The sequence below is a fragment of the Phallusia mammillata genome, chromosome 5 (genome assembly GCF_965637545.1).
Source record: "Phallusia mammillata chromosome 5, kaPhaMamm4.hap1.1, whole genome shotgun sequence".
NCBI lineage: Eukaryota > Metazoa > Chordata > Ascidiacea > Phlebobranchia > Ascidiidae > Phallusia > Phallusia mammillata.
In genome coordinates this window covers 22,065,363-22,080,913 of record NC_137256.1, presented here as the reverse complement: position 1 = coordinate 22,080,913, position 15,551 = coordinate 22,065,363, and the positions used below count along the sequence as shown (strand labels likewise).

Below are 15,551 nucleotides of genomic sequence, written 5' to 3'. Positions count from 1 at the left end.
GTTGGACAATGTTATCCTATTGTGCCTAAATATGTCCTAGCTACTATTGTACCATAAATACTCAACACGTTTAATTTAATTACCGTTAACGTTAGTTATTTTCCTACTCAAAGCTGAAGAAACCACCAAACCGAAAAATATGACTGCAGGATAAGGAACTCTGATTTATCATCATAACATATCAAATAATACGCTATTTGGAAACCGTTTTAGTCTGAACTGGAATAGACTGAGTGTTTAAACTTCACCAAAAATGTTTATGGTACGTATTCCGCTTTATTTGTCTACATCTTATTTACTAGAGTAGCTAAATGGTAAGTGGACACAACCTTTTCACGGTAGTTCTGTTTTATTTGATTTTCGACACAGCGAGTCGCAGCACCCAATCATATAACTCGATTGAGTCACGTGTCAAGACGAAAGCATGCGTGTATATTTACAAGCGAAATACCACAACATAGCAAAACGGTTGCATATACAAAATTCGTAGAAAGGAACTTAGGCCTACATACAATCTTGCAAAGTCTATTGCTGACATACCACACATTTTACCCACCAATGGTTTCTTTTAAATGACATATATACATGATATCAAACAAAAGTCGCACAGAAAACGGTGCAAAATATCAATTCTTAATAAGCCGAAAAAGTTAGTGTGTAGCCTATGTGTAAGCTAACGATACAAAAAAACCAACATACATTTTCTAAGATGGATCTCAGGAACGCCAACTGTAAAATATTTCTTCCAAATTTTAAATTAAACTTTTATGTCACCTGTGAAAAGTTATTAGTCATAACATTAAAGACAATACGACTAAGGGCATGGTTTAAAATTAAATTGCAAAGAATAAAAAACGCAAAACTTGCATGATCATACGATCTCTATTAATATTCTGGACGGATCTAATTTTTTAGGTAGAGCTACTAACACTGAGCTTCACCTTTGGCCCGACCTGGGAACTTCTGGTAGGTGGCGCAACAGGGCATAGGCGTTTATGGTGCTGTTACAGCAATTTGAGTTTATGGTAAGAATAATTGCTGAGTCAGCACCATAAATGCCTATGCTCTGTTGCGCCACCTACCAGAAGTTCTCAGGTCGGGCCAAAGGTGAAGCTCAGTGTTAGTAGCTCTACCAATTTTTATTGTATTGCAAACTTGAAACTACATGTAAAGGCTAAAAACTAAGCAACATGGTAAAGCTTGCATTACTTCAAATCAAGTCAGTCGTCTTGAGCAACTGTAACAGGAATCCGGTGCCACGCGTTCCTGTAATAACAATTACGGTTGAAGATTTTTATAAGCTTTTGCTGTCAGGCATAATATCAAGTTTATAGAGCTCTTCTGGCATTTGAAGATTGTAGATTTTCAGATTTTTTTTCAATTGTTTGGATTTATTAATATTACTGTTTATCCAGTTAGGGTGCTATGTGGGCTTCCAGCAAGAGATTTTATAATTTATAGGTTTTAGAGCAGTGGTTCTCAAACTTTTTTATTGTCGGGGCCAAATGGTATTTTTTAAGTGTGTGGGGGGGCGCAAAACAACGAAACCATGAGAAAATCACTAAAGATTATTACTTTGAAAGCTAAAATAGCAATGCTTGGTGGTTTTTTGAGGTCTGGTGCGAGCCGCAAAATAAGTAGTAGGGAGCCGCATGCGGCCCCGAAAACCGAGTTTGAGAACCACTGTTTTAGAGTTTGTGACAGATGACGGGTTGGCAAAAATACACTTTTCTCTCTGATTTTTAGGCTTGGAAGATTGTGTACAAATCAAAGCGCAACAAAAGTTTTAGGGCCGCATGCCTCTTATTAATAAAACTCACATTACTTCAAAAGTTTTACATGGGAAAGTGCTTCGAATCGGGCTTAAGTGTAAAAAAACTTGCACTAGAAAAAAGATAGAAGGGACCAACTACTGAAAACACGTTGTTTTCAAATTTAAAGGAATATGCATTCAGTGACAGGGCTGTCGTCAAGTGTATATGTTTCAGAGTTGTAAGTTGGGCGAGTCTTTTCAGGGCAGTTCGGCCTTGATTCGATCCGGACCTCACGCTCGGTATCATTTTTACCTATTTTCGGACTCTACGTTTGTTTTTTGAAGAAAAAAAAACGGTTTTAGGCTTAAATTTTCGGGTTTGGGTCGCAGTTTTAAGACCGGCTCCAAACTCTAATATCCTTAGAAACGCTTCACCACAAACGTAAGCAAGTGATAAGATTTCTACTTACGATAGGAAACCACGCAAATTCCAAATCGCTCCCATTCCTTCGGGTTGACAATTGAACGCTGAATCGACTGCCTGTGAAACAAACAAATGTTTCAGCAAAAAAATCCGACCAAACAAGTTAATCAAAATAATCACTGACGTTACACCTGCACAAAATCATTTTATGAAAGTTTCTAGAAACAAGCTAACACTAGGGGTGGGCAAAAACGGCAAATGTTCGAACACCGAGCATCTCACGTTAATACTCGGTGCTAGGCCAAACACGCTCGGTGCATTATGACGTCACAAACATTCCTAATTCTACGCTACTTTTGTAGCTTTCCAATGTCCCTTACGTCACCAGCCGAGTTTAAGCTGTACAGGAACCATGGCTAGTTTGGTTGAATGAAGGGTTTCTGAATAACCGTGTTTGCACAATACAAGCAAATGATTTGGTGCGGAACTAGACTGTATATTAACAAATAGCTCTTCCAGCAGTCTTTATTATAATATGCCGACGTTTCGATGTCCCATACGAGACACGTTCACCAGCAGGGCAATGACATAAATGGAAGAGCTAAAAAATTGTTTATACAATAAGCCTGATAGCAACAGTTTCGACTGTATATGTAAGAAGTTTAGGCCCGCGACCCTTTTTCACTTGAGCGTCCCTGCTTCAAAAACTAGCAATCACGTGATACCTTGCACACGAGCTCCACCTTCTGGCCAGGTTTTACTGGTACATCAACATTCCATAAAGTCCAAGCCCAACAATGTGCCGAGTCATCGGCGTTTGGTTCATCCTTGGTCAGATTTGCTGCCTAGCAACAAAAAATATATTTGTTAAAGATTAATGTTTTCGCACGTGGCAGCGAAGAAGGGTCAGGTTTCCTTAACTAGGCAGTACACGAAGTTTCGAACTTTGTACCACAAATTTTACATATTTTGTCGAAAAAACTGATGAATAAAAATGACACATGCTCTTAAGTTGGTGGTTCTTAACTGGTGGTCCATAATGACTTTTGGGTGGTCCACAGGACGTTAATTATATTTGGTCATAAACTGGATATAGTTGCATATTAATATTCACAAGTACGAAAAAGTCTTATCCAAGTTATTGAATACGATATTGTTTGATATCATTCCTCGAGATTCGTTCGTGAAGGAATATATTTTAACCCAATATGCTTGTTGTGGGTGCTTTCTCTACCCTTACTTAATAATGGACTGGTCCACGATACTCATTTAATTGAACTGGTGGTTCATGGCCTGAAACGAGTTGAGAACCACTGCTCAAAGTGAGGGAGAGAAAGTCAGTAAATGCCAAAACAAGCGAGTTTACCTATGTCTGCCATATTGTTCACAAATTCTTGATATCACACGCATGTATCAACATTTGCCGTCTTTTACAAAATTTTCTGCCGGCGCCCATGCTTTAATTTAAGATGTTTACTTACAAATATCAACAATTTGTGCTCCGCACATAACCAGAGATCACTTTTTTAACTGCCAATTATACAACAAATCCAGGTTTTGGTATTTGCCTAAAATTTGTAAAAAAAGTCCCTGTACAAACCTGCCATGTTTTACCACCGTCTGATGAAACATCAACGCGCAGAATGTCCCGACCACCACCACTCCAAGCGTAACCTTTGACCTCTATATGACCTTGCTCCTCATATACGGTGGCGTTGACTGCTGGAGATGAGATGGCAGAAATGACTGGCATTTCCTGAAATCATGTTTAAAACACATAAATTGTTAAATAAATTTTAAAGTAAATAAGTTTGTAAAATTAATTGCTTTCTATTGAAGTGTTATTTTGGGGTCTAAAATTTATTTTTATCTCAGAACCACATTTAGAACCTCGAGTTTGCAAGAAAATATACACAGAAAAAAATAAAAGAACGCAAAATATTCTGAAAATTGGCACTTCCAATTTGCGAAGTTGTTTACGCTATATTTTAGCGCATGCGAATAACAGGATTTTTTCTCAATAAATGCTTAAAACGTAATATGCGATTAACAGGAATCGTCTACTTTTGGTAGTTCTTTCATTGAATGCAAAAATCAGTTAAGAGTCTCTCAAATCGCAAAAGCACTTTCTCAAAAATTAAGAAGTTTATTTAAAAATGGACTAGTGGTTCTTACCCTTTTTAGGCCTCAAACTATTTTTGTTTCAAAAGTTGAAAAACACTTTATTAAATCACCAAGACAATGAAACAACCAAAGCGGTGTACCTGTATAGAAGGTGCAGTCTTGTAGTCGGCAGTTTCAAAGGTGGTACTCGGCGAAAAAGCCTTGTAGTCGTTTCTCTGCCAATGTGAGTGACTTTCCTCATGACTGGCTGTGACCTGATGCACCCACTTCACATTTCGTGCCCCAACATAACCAGGAACAATCGCTCGAAGCGGGTAACCGTGATCCCTGAAAACAGTACAAGAATATGTGTAACTGTTTAGACCTTTCGAAATATCCCTGTAAAAAAGAGCTAACTAAGAATGGAAAGTATTTTCCAGATAACGAAATTAGACGATGAATATCTTGGAATATATATATATCGCCTAATGGCATCTTCGGTAGAACTATTAACACTGGAACTCAGCTAACGCCCGGTTTGGTAGGTGGCGCAACAGAGCATAGGCGGTAAAGGTGCTGATCTTCAGTTCCTATAAAAAGCTAAAACATTAATAGAAGTAAAAACACTAACAAAACAAAGTAAGGCGAAAACACTGAAATAAAACCAAAACACTGGAGACTTTGCTAACACTGTCGCATTCAAATTGGTATGACAAGCGGCGTTTGACAAGCTGACCCAAGCAAGTCACGTCTCTTTTTGAGAGACTAAGGCAGTGGTTCCCAAACTTTCTTCTTTTAAGGGGCATTTTAGAAAAAACAAAAATTATTTGGCACGAACATTTGAATAAAAAATATATTTGAATTTTTTTATTTCAGTTTAAAATGGCACAGCATATTAGCTGACAAAGGCACTAACTATGAGGTCATAAAGCCGCTATACAGGTCACTCTCATAGTTAAATAGCCTAGTTGAACATCTCAGAGACGTGGAGCATGTTGGCCTATTGGTCTAAGCACCTGATACTACTACTCTACTTGATTGGCCGCGGCGCATAGTTTGGGAACCACTGGACTAAGGTTTAACAATCTCAGGAAGACACACAAGTCAATATCGGAGTGTATAACACAACGTTTCGACACTTTCTATTGTCAGGTAAAATGATTTACACTCAGATGTTGACTTGTGTATCTCGCTTAGACAATTTAGAACCGCCAATTGTGCACCTAATTTTTACCTTGCTTATCACAATAAAATGGGTGTGACAAAATAAGAGCAATAGCCAGAACTATAAAAGTGTAAAAGCACTCTGATAAAGCGTTTACATTTGTTAAATAATTTTAGCCTATTCCGACCCTAATAGCCTTTACCGTGAGCATTTTTGGAAAATATGGTTTTAAATGGCTAAATTGCTTTTTGCGCCACCTATCGAAAGTTAGCTTAATGTGGGTCTGCTGTAAGGTATGGTGTTGGTAAATTTTCCGCCGAAAATCCGAGATATAGGGTCGTTTTTTGTTAGATGGCAGTTCGATTTTTGCCGCATTGTCACAAATGGTTTAAACAGCTGATCCGAATTGTTTTTGTCACAAAGGTTTCGCGATTTTACAAAATTCACAAATTACGTAACTTTTAAAATGCCACGTTGCATAACCACAATATGTTACGCAACACAAATTTGTTTATGTAACCCGGTACAATCGCACGAATGTGGTAAAAATGTGGATAACTTTACGTAGGGTTTTTAGATCGTTCAAGTAAAAGCTTTCCAGTAAAAATCAAATTTAATGAGTGTACATTGTCTTTAAAAATAAAATAGATTTGCCATAACAAATAAGAAGTGAGTGTAAACCAAAAAGTGTGTGGATTTTCGGAATAGAAAAGAACCCAATAACTCCAATCCAGTGGTTCTCAACCTTATAATAATCGAGTCCCCACCAATCGATTATTTTTACCCTGCCTACCACGTAAACCCTGTGTGAAAGACCAAGGGATGGGTCTATTTTTTGAGCAGGCGAGTATTTTTTAAAGCCAGCAAAAAGATGTCCCAAACCAGGGCTGATCAGTTGGGTCAGTTCAGTTACAAAAAAGGTAGAGAACCACTGCTTTTCAAAATTTCATGTGGGGTACTTCCAGTGAGTTTTTTCGGTTTTCGCGATTTCACAAAATTCACACCTTACGTAACACTTAGTTACCACGTTGCATAACCGCATCCTGCTTGTTGCGCAACACAAGTCTGTTTTCGTCTGGTGCGACGATATTATCGCAATTTGGCTGAAGCGTGGCGCGGTAATATCAACAAACGCACTGTTAAGTGATACTTGAACTGGCCTTGACTTTAGCCCATGTTTTGTTATTACAGCAGTTACAGCCACCTCATACACTTGTAAATGGTGTTCGTAGAATTACCAATCACATTTTTAAATAAAGGGCAATTCAAACCTTTTTCTGACACATTTAACAAGCAGACATTTAAACAACATCTATAAGCAATGAACTGAGGCGATATATGTCATAAGAAACATAGTCTTAAACTTAAATTGTTTGTCATTTAAACATCACTACAGTAATTAAACTTTTTGAATTGCCTTTGCAGTAATAGTACGAGAGGACCAAAAATAAACCAGTTCCTGTTCCATCTATAACACACAGTTAACGATACTTACACCATCTAGCAAAAATGTGATAGAAGCAATTATCTACAAAGGAAAACATTTAATACCTTGACTCCTTGAGAACCCAGTTTTAAGCGTCCAGCAACATAAAATAGGAAAGACCAATACGTTTCGTCGTTTTAGTAAACTGTTCTTTTAACTATAAAACCGCAGACCCTTAAACATTACATGAACTCAATAAACGGTTTCGGTTAGGGTCATATTTGTGTAAGGGTCTTAAATTGGCAATCGTATATGTTGTATATCATTTGCTTGGTCACAACTTTTTCAAAGAGTATAGAAAACAGCGATTGTTTTCCATTAGGCTGTACCTCCGTTATCCGTACCACTAGCGCACGTTCAAAGAGCACTGCTGCGCAATAACTGGTGTATGGCTATAGTGTGCATATCTAACGTTGCTCACAATGGTCCTCAGTGCTCAGACAGCTTGTGTACCTTTTAGAACCAGCACTTTAAATTCCACGATGTGTATAAACTAGTGCGTGGCCACATATCATGAATATAAATGTCATTCACAGTGTGCCCTCTAGGTGTCTTGTGTGCAAAATCTGTGCTGCGCGTAAACAGATCATGGCCTGCACAGCTAATAAGCTCACACTGGCCCTTAGTGTATTAAGGCAACTTGTGCATGTGTGCCCAAACCAATAAAAAAAGTGGCGTACAGCCCCAGACGCATACAAAACCAGACATTAGTAACAAGTAATGTTGGCTTATAAAAGCTAAACAATTTCGCAATATTTTGGCGTCTACATTAATGCATTGCAGTGAAGTCACCAAACAGGCAACAACCATTACAAACCTTGGTATATCCACGCCGTTCATTTTGTATGCTAGTATAACGTCGCCATCGGGGGCCATCGCCTTACTGATTGGAATTGAACCACCGTAGCACGCCTTTGTAATGTCATCGTCTTTGCCATTGAACTGGATGTGTTTTATATTTGGGTCTTTAGCGTCAATCCCAGCATCAAGCAAAATGTCTCGTAGTCTGTAATAATGAAAATAGGTGTTTTTTTGTATGCTAGAATATACACTGGTTTATAAATAGTTGGGCGTGTAAATTTGAAATACAGTAAACCTAGTTTAAACCGGATTCGGTTAATTCATATCTTTGCCTAATTCAGACAAAACTTAAGGTACAAATGATTTATAATGTGGTAAGGCTTTAACTAATCGACACCGGTTAGTCCGGATATTCGTCTAAAGGGGACATTTTTTTAGTCCAAACGGGTCCGGATTAACAAAGGTTTACTATAGTAAGTAATATGAAATCATTCGAATCCTAACACAATAAAGGCTGAAATAAACGAGTTAAATATAACGAAGGTAACTAAGCCGAAATCGAACTAATGATAAACATATTGCAGCTGTGGGCTATAAAGCAAATTAAAATGAGGAAAAATAAGTGTTATGCAATGCTCCATACTCATCAACAAAATTAATGACAGTCCAATTGTCACAGAAAAATTGAGATCAAATGATTGATAACAATATTGCCCTAAAGCGCTATTGCCTGGACAACGAAATTGACTTGATATGACTTCTTGAATACTGTATGAGTCAAACTGACACCTTTATATTAACTACTAACATTATAATAGCTACAGACAATACCATAAGCAATATTCCACCCAATTATAATTCACATCTATAAAGTGAGTTATTTTTATATGGTGTGATATATGAGCATTGTGATGTGTTCAACTTACTCATGGCCAAATTACACCAGATGCTTTCAGAAAAGCAATGAACAACAGGATATCCCTTGACCATTTCTACTCTTGTTACATTATACGCTCAATATAGATTGTGCTGTGCTTTGCAGACGAAAATTCCTGCTGACTTTGCACGTTGCAGTTTTGAAAAGTCAACATTAGTCAGTGTTTGCTAAAATGAACCGTTCACCTCCATATGAGAACCTAAACCAGTGGTTCACAAACTTTTTTATTGTCGGGGCCAAATGGTAGTTTTTTAAGTGTGTAAGGAGCCGCAAAAAAACAAACCTTGAGAAAATCTTTAAAGATTATTACCCTGAAAGCTAAAATAGCAATCTTTGGTGGTTTTCTGAGGTTTAGTGGGACCGCAAAATAAGTAGTGGGGAGCGGCATGTGGCCCTGAGAGCCGCGTTTGAGGATCACTGACTTAAACCAATAAGGACATAACTAGACAGCATTAACTACCCAAAGCCAAAGTCAGTTTACTCTGCAGTTATAACCACAACTCAAAACTAAAAGGGTGGCTTAGCACATTTTGCCCCATACACTACCATCTGTAAACGTTTCATCCAAATCCAATAAACATTTCATGGCAAAATAGGGTGGACAAACTGCAGATAAGAAAATAACAGAATAAAATCAAAAGGTGGTCCCTTCTGGAAAGTAGACCCATAAATAACTAATCGAGAGAATTTATGGGAAACGTAGGTTTAACGCGCAGGCTTTGTCTACACGGGTAGCAATTGCATTTAATGCTTCAGGCTTATGTGTCTCAAATAGTAATTGTATCCACCACACTAAAGTTGCAAATTAACCTTCTTTTAACGACTCTTGTGCGGTTGGCCTGTAAAGTGTGCCGCGGAAAGAAAATTTAGTTTGCTAACGCGCCGCATACGTGAAAAGTTTGAGAACCACTGCAACAAGGCCTTAAAGCGCTTCGTTCGTAAAACTGATAAAATAGAGGCAAAAACAAAAAGGTTCTTCGTAAAAAAATGCATGACAAGGCGACATATACAGTTGGCCTAAGAGAGACTGAACGTTCAGTACACAACGTACGTCGGGACCAATTCAATGCAAATGGAGGTTTTGATAAGCGAAAAGCGATCTTGTACCCCAATAAAAACAACGCTCATGATATATTGCAAAACAGGGGTATCCAACTCAAAATTGGATCCCCTTTCTCCAGCAAGGGTGGTTAGAAACCCCTCAACCAACGTCCCAACCCCAGTTCTGTTTCCACTCACTGTGCCACAAACTCACTCTATTATTAGCTTCCGTCACATAACGCTTTATAATACGGTGTAGCTGCAGCGCGTTTAGTTATGATCCACCAATTGTGCCTTCCACTGCATTGCGCTCCATAACGTTTTAACGTTGTGCAGCTATTTCTGGCTTGGTGATTGTTCGGTGCAATTTTGTCTCTATGTGTTCTTTCACCAAGCGAAATAAACTTAATTTAAATCTTCAAAAAAAAAAAAAAATTCTACACACCTTACTCCAGTCCATCTAGCCGTGCCAATAGCGCAGGGACCCCATGAAAGTCCTTTAACAGTTTTGTATTCCGACATCTCCGCTCGACGGTTACCAGCGCATTGTATGGTGGTTGTTATGGTAACAGGCTTGTGTCGTTTCTTCAGGTCATCCAGGGAGAGCTTGACTGTTCGTTTGCCCACTTTCACCTCCAGCCTTCAAAAAATATTACGTAAAATGTGTGTACACAAAATTGCCATAAAAGTACCAGAGTACGTATCTTTCTACATTTGAAAGTTTATTGTACCATATTTTTATTAAACTTTCCTCACAAAAAAAGTAACATAGATATTACCTATACAGTGACTTTTAAATTAGAAGTTATTGGAAACCAAAAAAAACTTTATGCAATCAAAAATGGTAAAATAAATCCGATGTTTTAGGGCAGGGGTGGGGAACCTACTTAGTACTGCGGGCCGCATGAATTGCACAACATTTTCGGGCGGGCCAAATATTTTTTACTTTCAAATTCCGTGTAATAATACCCTAAGCATACAAGTGATTTTATATTTCATCGCTCCAGATTTGATTTTTTCTTTGCTGCTACATGTTTGCAACAAACAAGGCTTACAGGTTCATCACTTAATTCGACTAAAATCTGTCCATTCTTTCTGGAACACCCTAGCTCCATTTAAAAACTAACACCGCATGGCAAATGATTTGTTACTGGAAGAAGAGACAATCGAGTGACTGTTACGTCACAAATACAGCAAGTGGTTGAATGTGTGGCAATTTTAATAAGTTTAACGTCAAATGTAGAAATGTCGAAGTCTTTTCAAGTAAATGTTTGTACATAAACATTTTATTATTGTTTTTTTATGCTACGTTTTATGCTGTACTTTAACAAAATTGTGACGCGGGCCACTTTCAAAATGCAAGCGGGCCGCAGGTTCCCCACCCCTGTTTTAGGGTCTTGTGGCAAAATGCCAATGTGCATGCAACACTACAACACTATTTCTATCATATTTGTTACCACAAGCAGTTCATTCATAAATTTAACTTTAATTTAATTTCTCAAAACAGGTTTTTACCCTGCAAAATGTTAATAGAACTTAAGTGTAGTTAGTCAGTGCGATGCAAGCTTAAAAAGATTGGAGACCACTAGTTTAGATAATCTGTAATGGACACAACATTACCTGTACGATTTGAGATCAATCTTGGGAACAGGTAGATGATTACGGACATAAAACAACTCATTTGGTGTGATATAGCTGTCTGTGAGAACTTCTAATGGTGGTTCAGCATTAAACGGCTTCTTTGAGTTGATTTTAAACACAGGTAAACGTGACGGTTCGTTGGCAAATGGGTCATTTAGGTCGACAGGTTTCTGCAAAATTTTAAAGAAAAACTGTTTCCAGTGGCTGCTCATGCAGTGTTTTGAATACAAACTTTACAGTGCCTAATTTGTGCAGATAAGGGAACGGTAAGGGGGCACTTATGGTAAATTTTGAATTTTGATTTTTTTGTGAGGTTCTCAACTTCTTTAATGTTGAAATTCTTCCATTTGCAGTCCTTTTTCTTAAGTTCCTTTAGCACAGTGTGGTCCAACTTTATTTTGTTGCGGGCCATTCAAAATCGTTAACGTACTACGCGGGCCAGGGTTTAAATTTTTGCAGGAAAAACTTTTTTCTGGCACAAACATTGTGGTAACTATACACCTTTTTTATCTATAGAAAAGTTTATTTTTATATTTTATAGTTATTTACTAAGTAGAAGCTTTCCACTCTCGCGCAAAAATGCCCCTGAACGGTTTATAGAAGCAGAAACCTTTATTACACAACAATGCCTTGTTATGCTTCACAATACGAGATTTTGCAGTATTTATTGTGTTTTAATCCTCACATTTTGAAAACATTGAATTATTGAAAACAAAACTTACAGTTGTCATTAAAATGTTGGGACTTTTGCGGACCAACAAAATTATCTCGCGGGCCTGCATTTGGACCACGCTGCTTTAGCACATAGGAACACTATACACAGACTTGGAAAGTAATTTAATCATAAACATTACTGCCAAAGTACTGGTGTATATGGAATACATCTGATGACAACAGAAGCCGCACTGATGATAACAACGGAGATTGTTGAAATGTCTGCACAATGTATTTAATATACACCAGTACTTTGGCAGTTATGTTTACAATTAAATTTCTCTAGCACACCAATCCTGCATACCCCCCATAAATTTAACCCCAAATTCACACCCACAAATGTAAAATTCACCTTTGTTTGAAAACTTTTGCTTCAGAAAACAGTTTCATACCTGATCTTTTTTGGACAGAAGCCCAATCTTATATTGTTGTAGTATCTCTAGTACTTCTGGTGTTTGATGTACAGCGTACATATTCCAGAATGCATCAATCGGTCCCCCAGCCCCAAGCAGAATTTTTTCACCTGTAACACAAATAGCAGGCTAAGTTTTGGAAAACTAACCTAAAACAGCTGTTATACACAGTTTTACCAGAAACACTATTCAACAAAGTATAGCATTAATATTTCAGACATTTTAGCAAAAGCATTGTCATAGTATCACATTTGATCAAAGAATAATAATATTACCAATACTGATAGAAAACAGTGCTTATACTAGCAATTGTGTTATATAAGCATGTCTTTCTCTTATGCACCTAAGCTTAAAACATTAAGCACATGGAGGCAATTCTATTCTTTATAAGTCTAAAATAAAAACATTACTTCTACATTTATCATAATTTTTTACCCCCTGGATGGCCATCTACAAATTTACTGATATCGTAAACAGAGTCCTTGTAGGAAACCCAAATACCACTTGATTTTGTGGAGTGTTTTGCAACATCATCAGCAGAATACACGGGAAGCGACTAAAAATAATCAATGTTCATTCATAAATATTTTCACATTATCTGTAACAAGCTAAATGTCATCTCAACATGTGTAGTTGTTCTGCAAATTATAGTAGCTGCAAATTAGGCATAAATGCTTGGCCCAGTGATTTAAGCATGGGCGTTCTGTGTTGTCGGTTAAAATGTTGGCATTACTGTTAACAGTGATTATGTCATGTTCACTTGGATTGTGAAGTTTTTTTCGCAGAATTTTTTCACTTACTTTTGCATATGCATTAACATTCGGTTTGATTTTCCATTCATCTGGTAAGTTTTTGTAAAGCAGGTATGCTGATAGGCCACCTACTCCAACCAAAGAAGCTTTTTTCCAACTGCTGAGATTTCACATGCAGAAAAAAACAAAAACTTGGAAAAATCTAAACTAATGCATTACACCAAATTTTTTTATCACTCATTTTTAAAATAAAAGTGATAATGATTTTTATAACACAGCATGTGCAGATAAATACAGACAGTTAGGGTAATTACATAAAACAGTTTGTCAATCTGTATTAGGCAATTATCTGGTTTATGCAATTAACAATTGGCTATGGTTGGGATTCACAATCTCTATGCAATAAATTGGTTATGTGATTACACAGTGCAAAAATTTACTTCTTTAATTTGCCATTGTCTATTTGTATGCTTCAAAAAATAATTTATGTTTTGATTTTTAAATGATCCTTACCTTGAGTTTGAGTGGCCGTGTGATCTACCGGAGTTGTTTGAGTAAGCAGAGGTCAGCCTTTAAACAAACAAAGTCTAAGTCAGCACATAATGCAGCCTCAAGTTATTTGAACCGCCTTTGTTTGCATACCGCAATGTTGGTCTACAGGCACTTTAATGCCGGCACCAAACTTCTGGTTTTAGCCACATAACAATCTCATTGTAAAAACTGTAGTATTTTGTCAAAATATGTCTTTCTCAGTGACAGAGTGCGGGAAAAGCAAGGAAACAACCAAAAAATCATCTAAATTTTGTTGTTGCATTACGGTAATTTTTACATAATTATAAAAAAGTACAGATATTTTTAAACAACTTTGTTTGTTGGTAAAAGTGGTGTCCAGTTTTCTAATAATCACTCTGTATCAATAGCCATGCAACATTTATTTTTAAGTCAAGGACTATATGAAAAGGCCCATAAAAATAAAAAAACACTTTTCTAAATAACTTATTGTAGACAAATTTAGCAAAAAAAGTCAGTAAAACTTTGCATTACCTTTCATATCAGGAAAAACTGTTCAAGGTAAATACAAAAAGCTTTACTAAACTGACCACAAGTCACCAAGTGCTGTTAAGTAAACATTAATTAGCAAACAAATTAATTGCTCACCGGACACTGGACACTCGGGTCATATGAAGGGCAACTTTACTGTATGGCATGGATTTCTTGATAAGCTGTAAAACAAGTAAATTTTATTTAGTGGTAAATTTGTTTGAATAATTGTTTAGAACTTTTTTTATATAGTTATTTTCCACAAAAAGTAAAATAATATTTGACCGTGTTTTTTTACTATGTTCAATTTGAAAACACTACATAATGTAGCTTAGTTATTGCACAAATTAAGAACGGACTCCAAACAATACAAATATACAATGCTCTCTTGTTTTTTTTAAATTAAAGCTAAAAAAAAAAACTAGGCCTACACATAAACTCATCTGACCTGTAACGCCATTGCAGCGTATTCCTAAATTAGCAAAAGATCAATAAAAAGAACTTCGCAGCTTAGTGAAAGGTTTACTAGGAGATTTACACGTTACAAAACGCGAACGTGCGGCTTTTGAAGTAGAACTTTTCTTCGCAATTTACAGAAGCAAACAAAAATCGGGGAACTACCCGTTACGGTTCGTTGCTCAATGAGTCAACGAAGACGTTGTGTTGGGTAACTTGCAAAATACCGTAAGTAACGAATGCCGAAATAAGTTTAAGTAATTCAGTTAAGTGGTTCACACAACAATTTTGTGTCCGTATAATATTACATAAGCCTAAAAACTTTTCCAGAGATCATTTAGCAAACTGAATTACACATTTATTTGAATAAAAATAGGTTTGTTTTTTTTATTTGAAAAAAAAGTTGTTTATTTTGTCGTGAAGTACAAAACCTTTTCATTTAGCGTTGTTGGACCCTGTAAAATGAACCTACGTTCCAGTTTGGGAACGACTAATTACGTTCATTGATTCTTTATTGATTCTCATTCCTTATAGTTGGCATTTCCCCACAGACATGGGACATATTCAGACACAGCGCTGCTGAATTTGGGGACAAAACAAAACGAGCCGTTCGAAAATACAGTTGTGCACAGAGCCGTAAATTTTCAACACTGCGTAAAGAGTTCTTCGTGATTGGGTTGCAAATATGCAGGTAATTGGAACTGCTTCATCTTATTCGTGTCAACGCTTTACTGATCAGTACAAGAAAACAGTGACCCTAGTTTCGTTTCTGATATTGTCTATTCTTTCCTTTTAATTTAATGTGGACCAAATTACCCCCTCTT

At 36.9% G+C, this 15,551-nt stretch overlaps 1 protein-coding gene across 1 annotated transcript; it reads right to left on the bottom strand.

Moving 5' to 3' along the window:
* Positions 1-330: 330 nt before the first annotated feature.
* On the bottom strand, positions 331-14,985 carry LOC145230411 (sulfite oxidase-like). The gene is made up of 14 exons (XM_080095839.1): positions 14,720-14,985; positions 14,389-14,453; positions 13,744-13,800; positions 13,279-13,390; positions 12,914-13,034; positions 12,458-12,588; positions 11,331-11,521; positions 10,156-10,350; positions 7,749-7,937; positions 4,442-4,628; positions 3,778-3,933; positions 2,903-3,022; positions 2,224-2,294; positions 331-1,266 (listed from the first exon to the last, which is right to left on the bottom strand). The coding sequence occupies exons 1-14, from the start codon at positions 14,729-14,731 to the stop codon at positions 1,221-1,223; spliced, it is 1,653 nt and encodes a 550-aa protein (XP_079951965.1). The 5' UTR covers positions 14,732-14,985; the 3' UTR covers positions 331-1,220.
* Between the last annotated feature and the right edge of the window lie 566 nt (positions 14,986-15,551).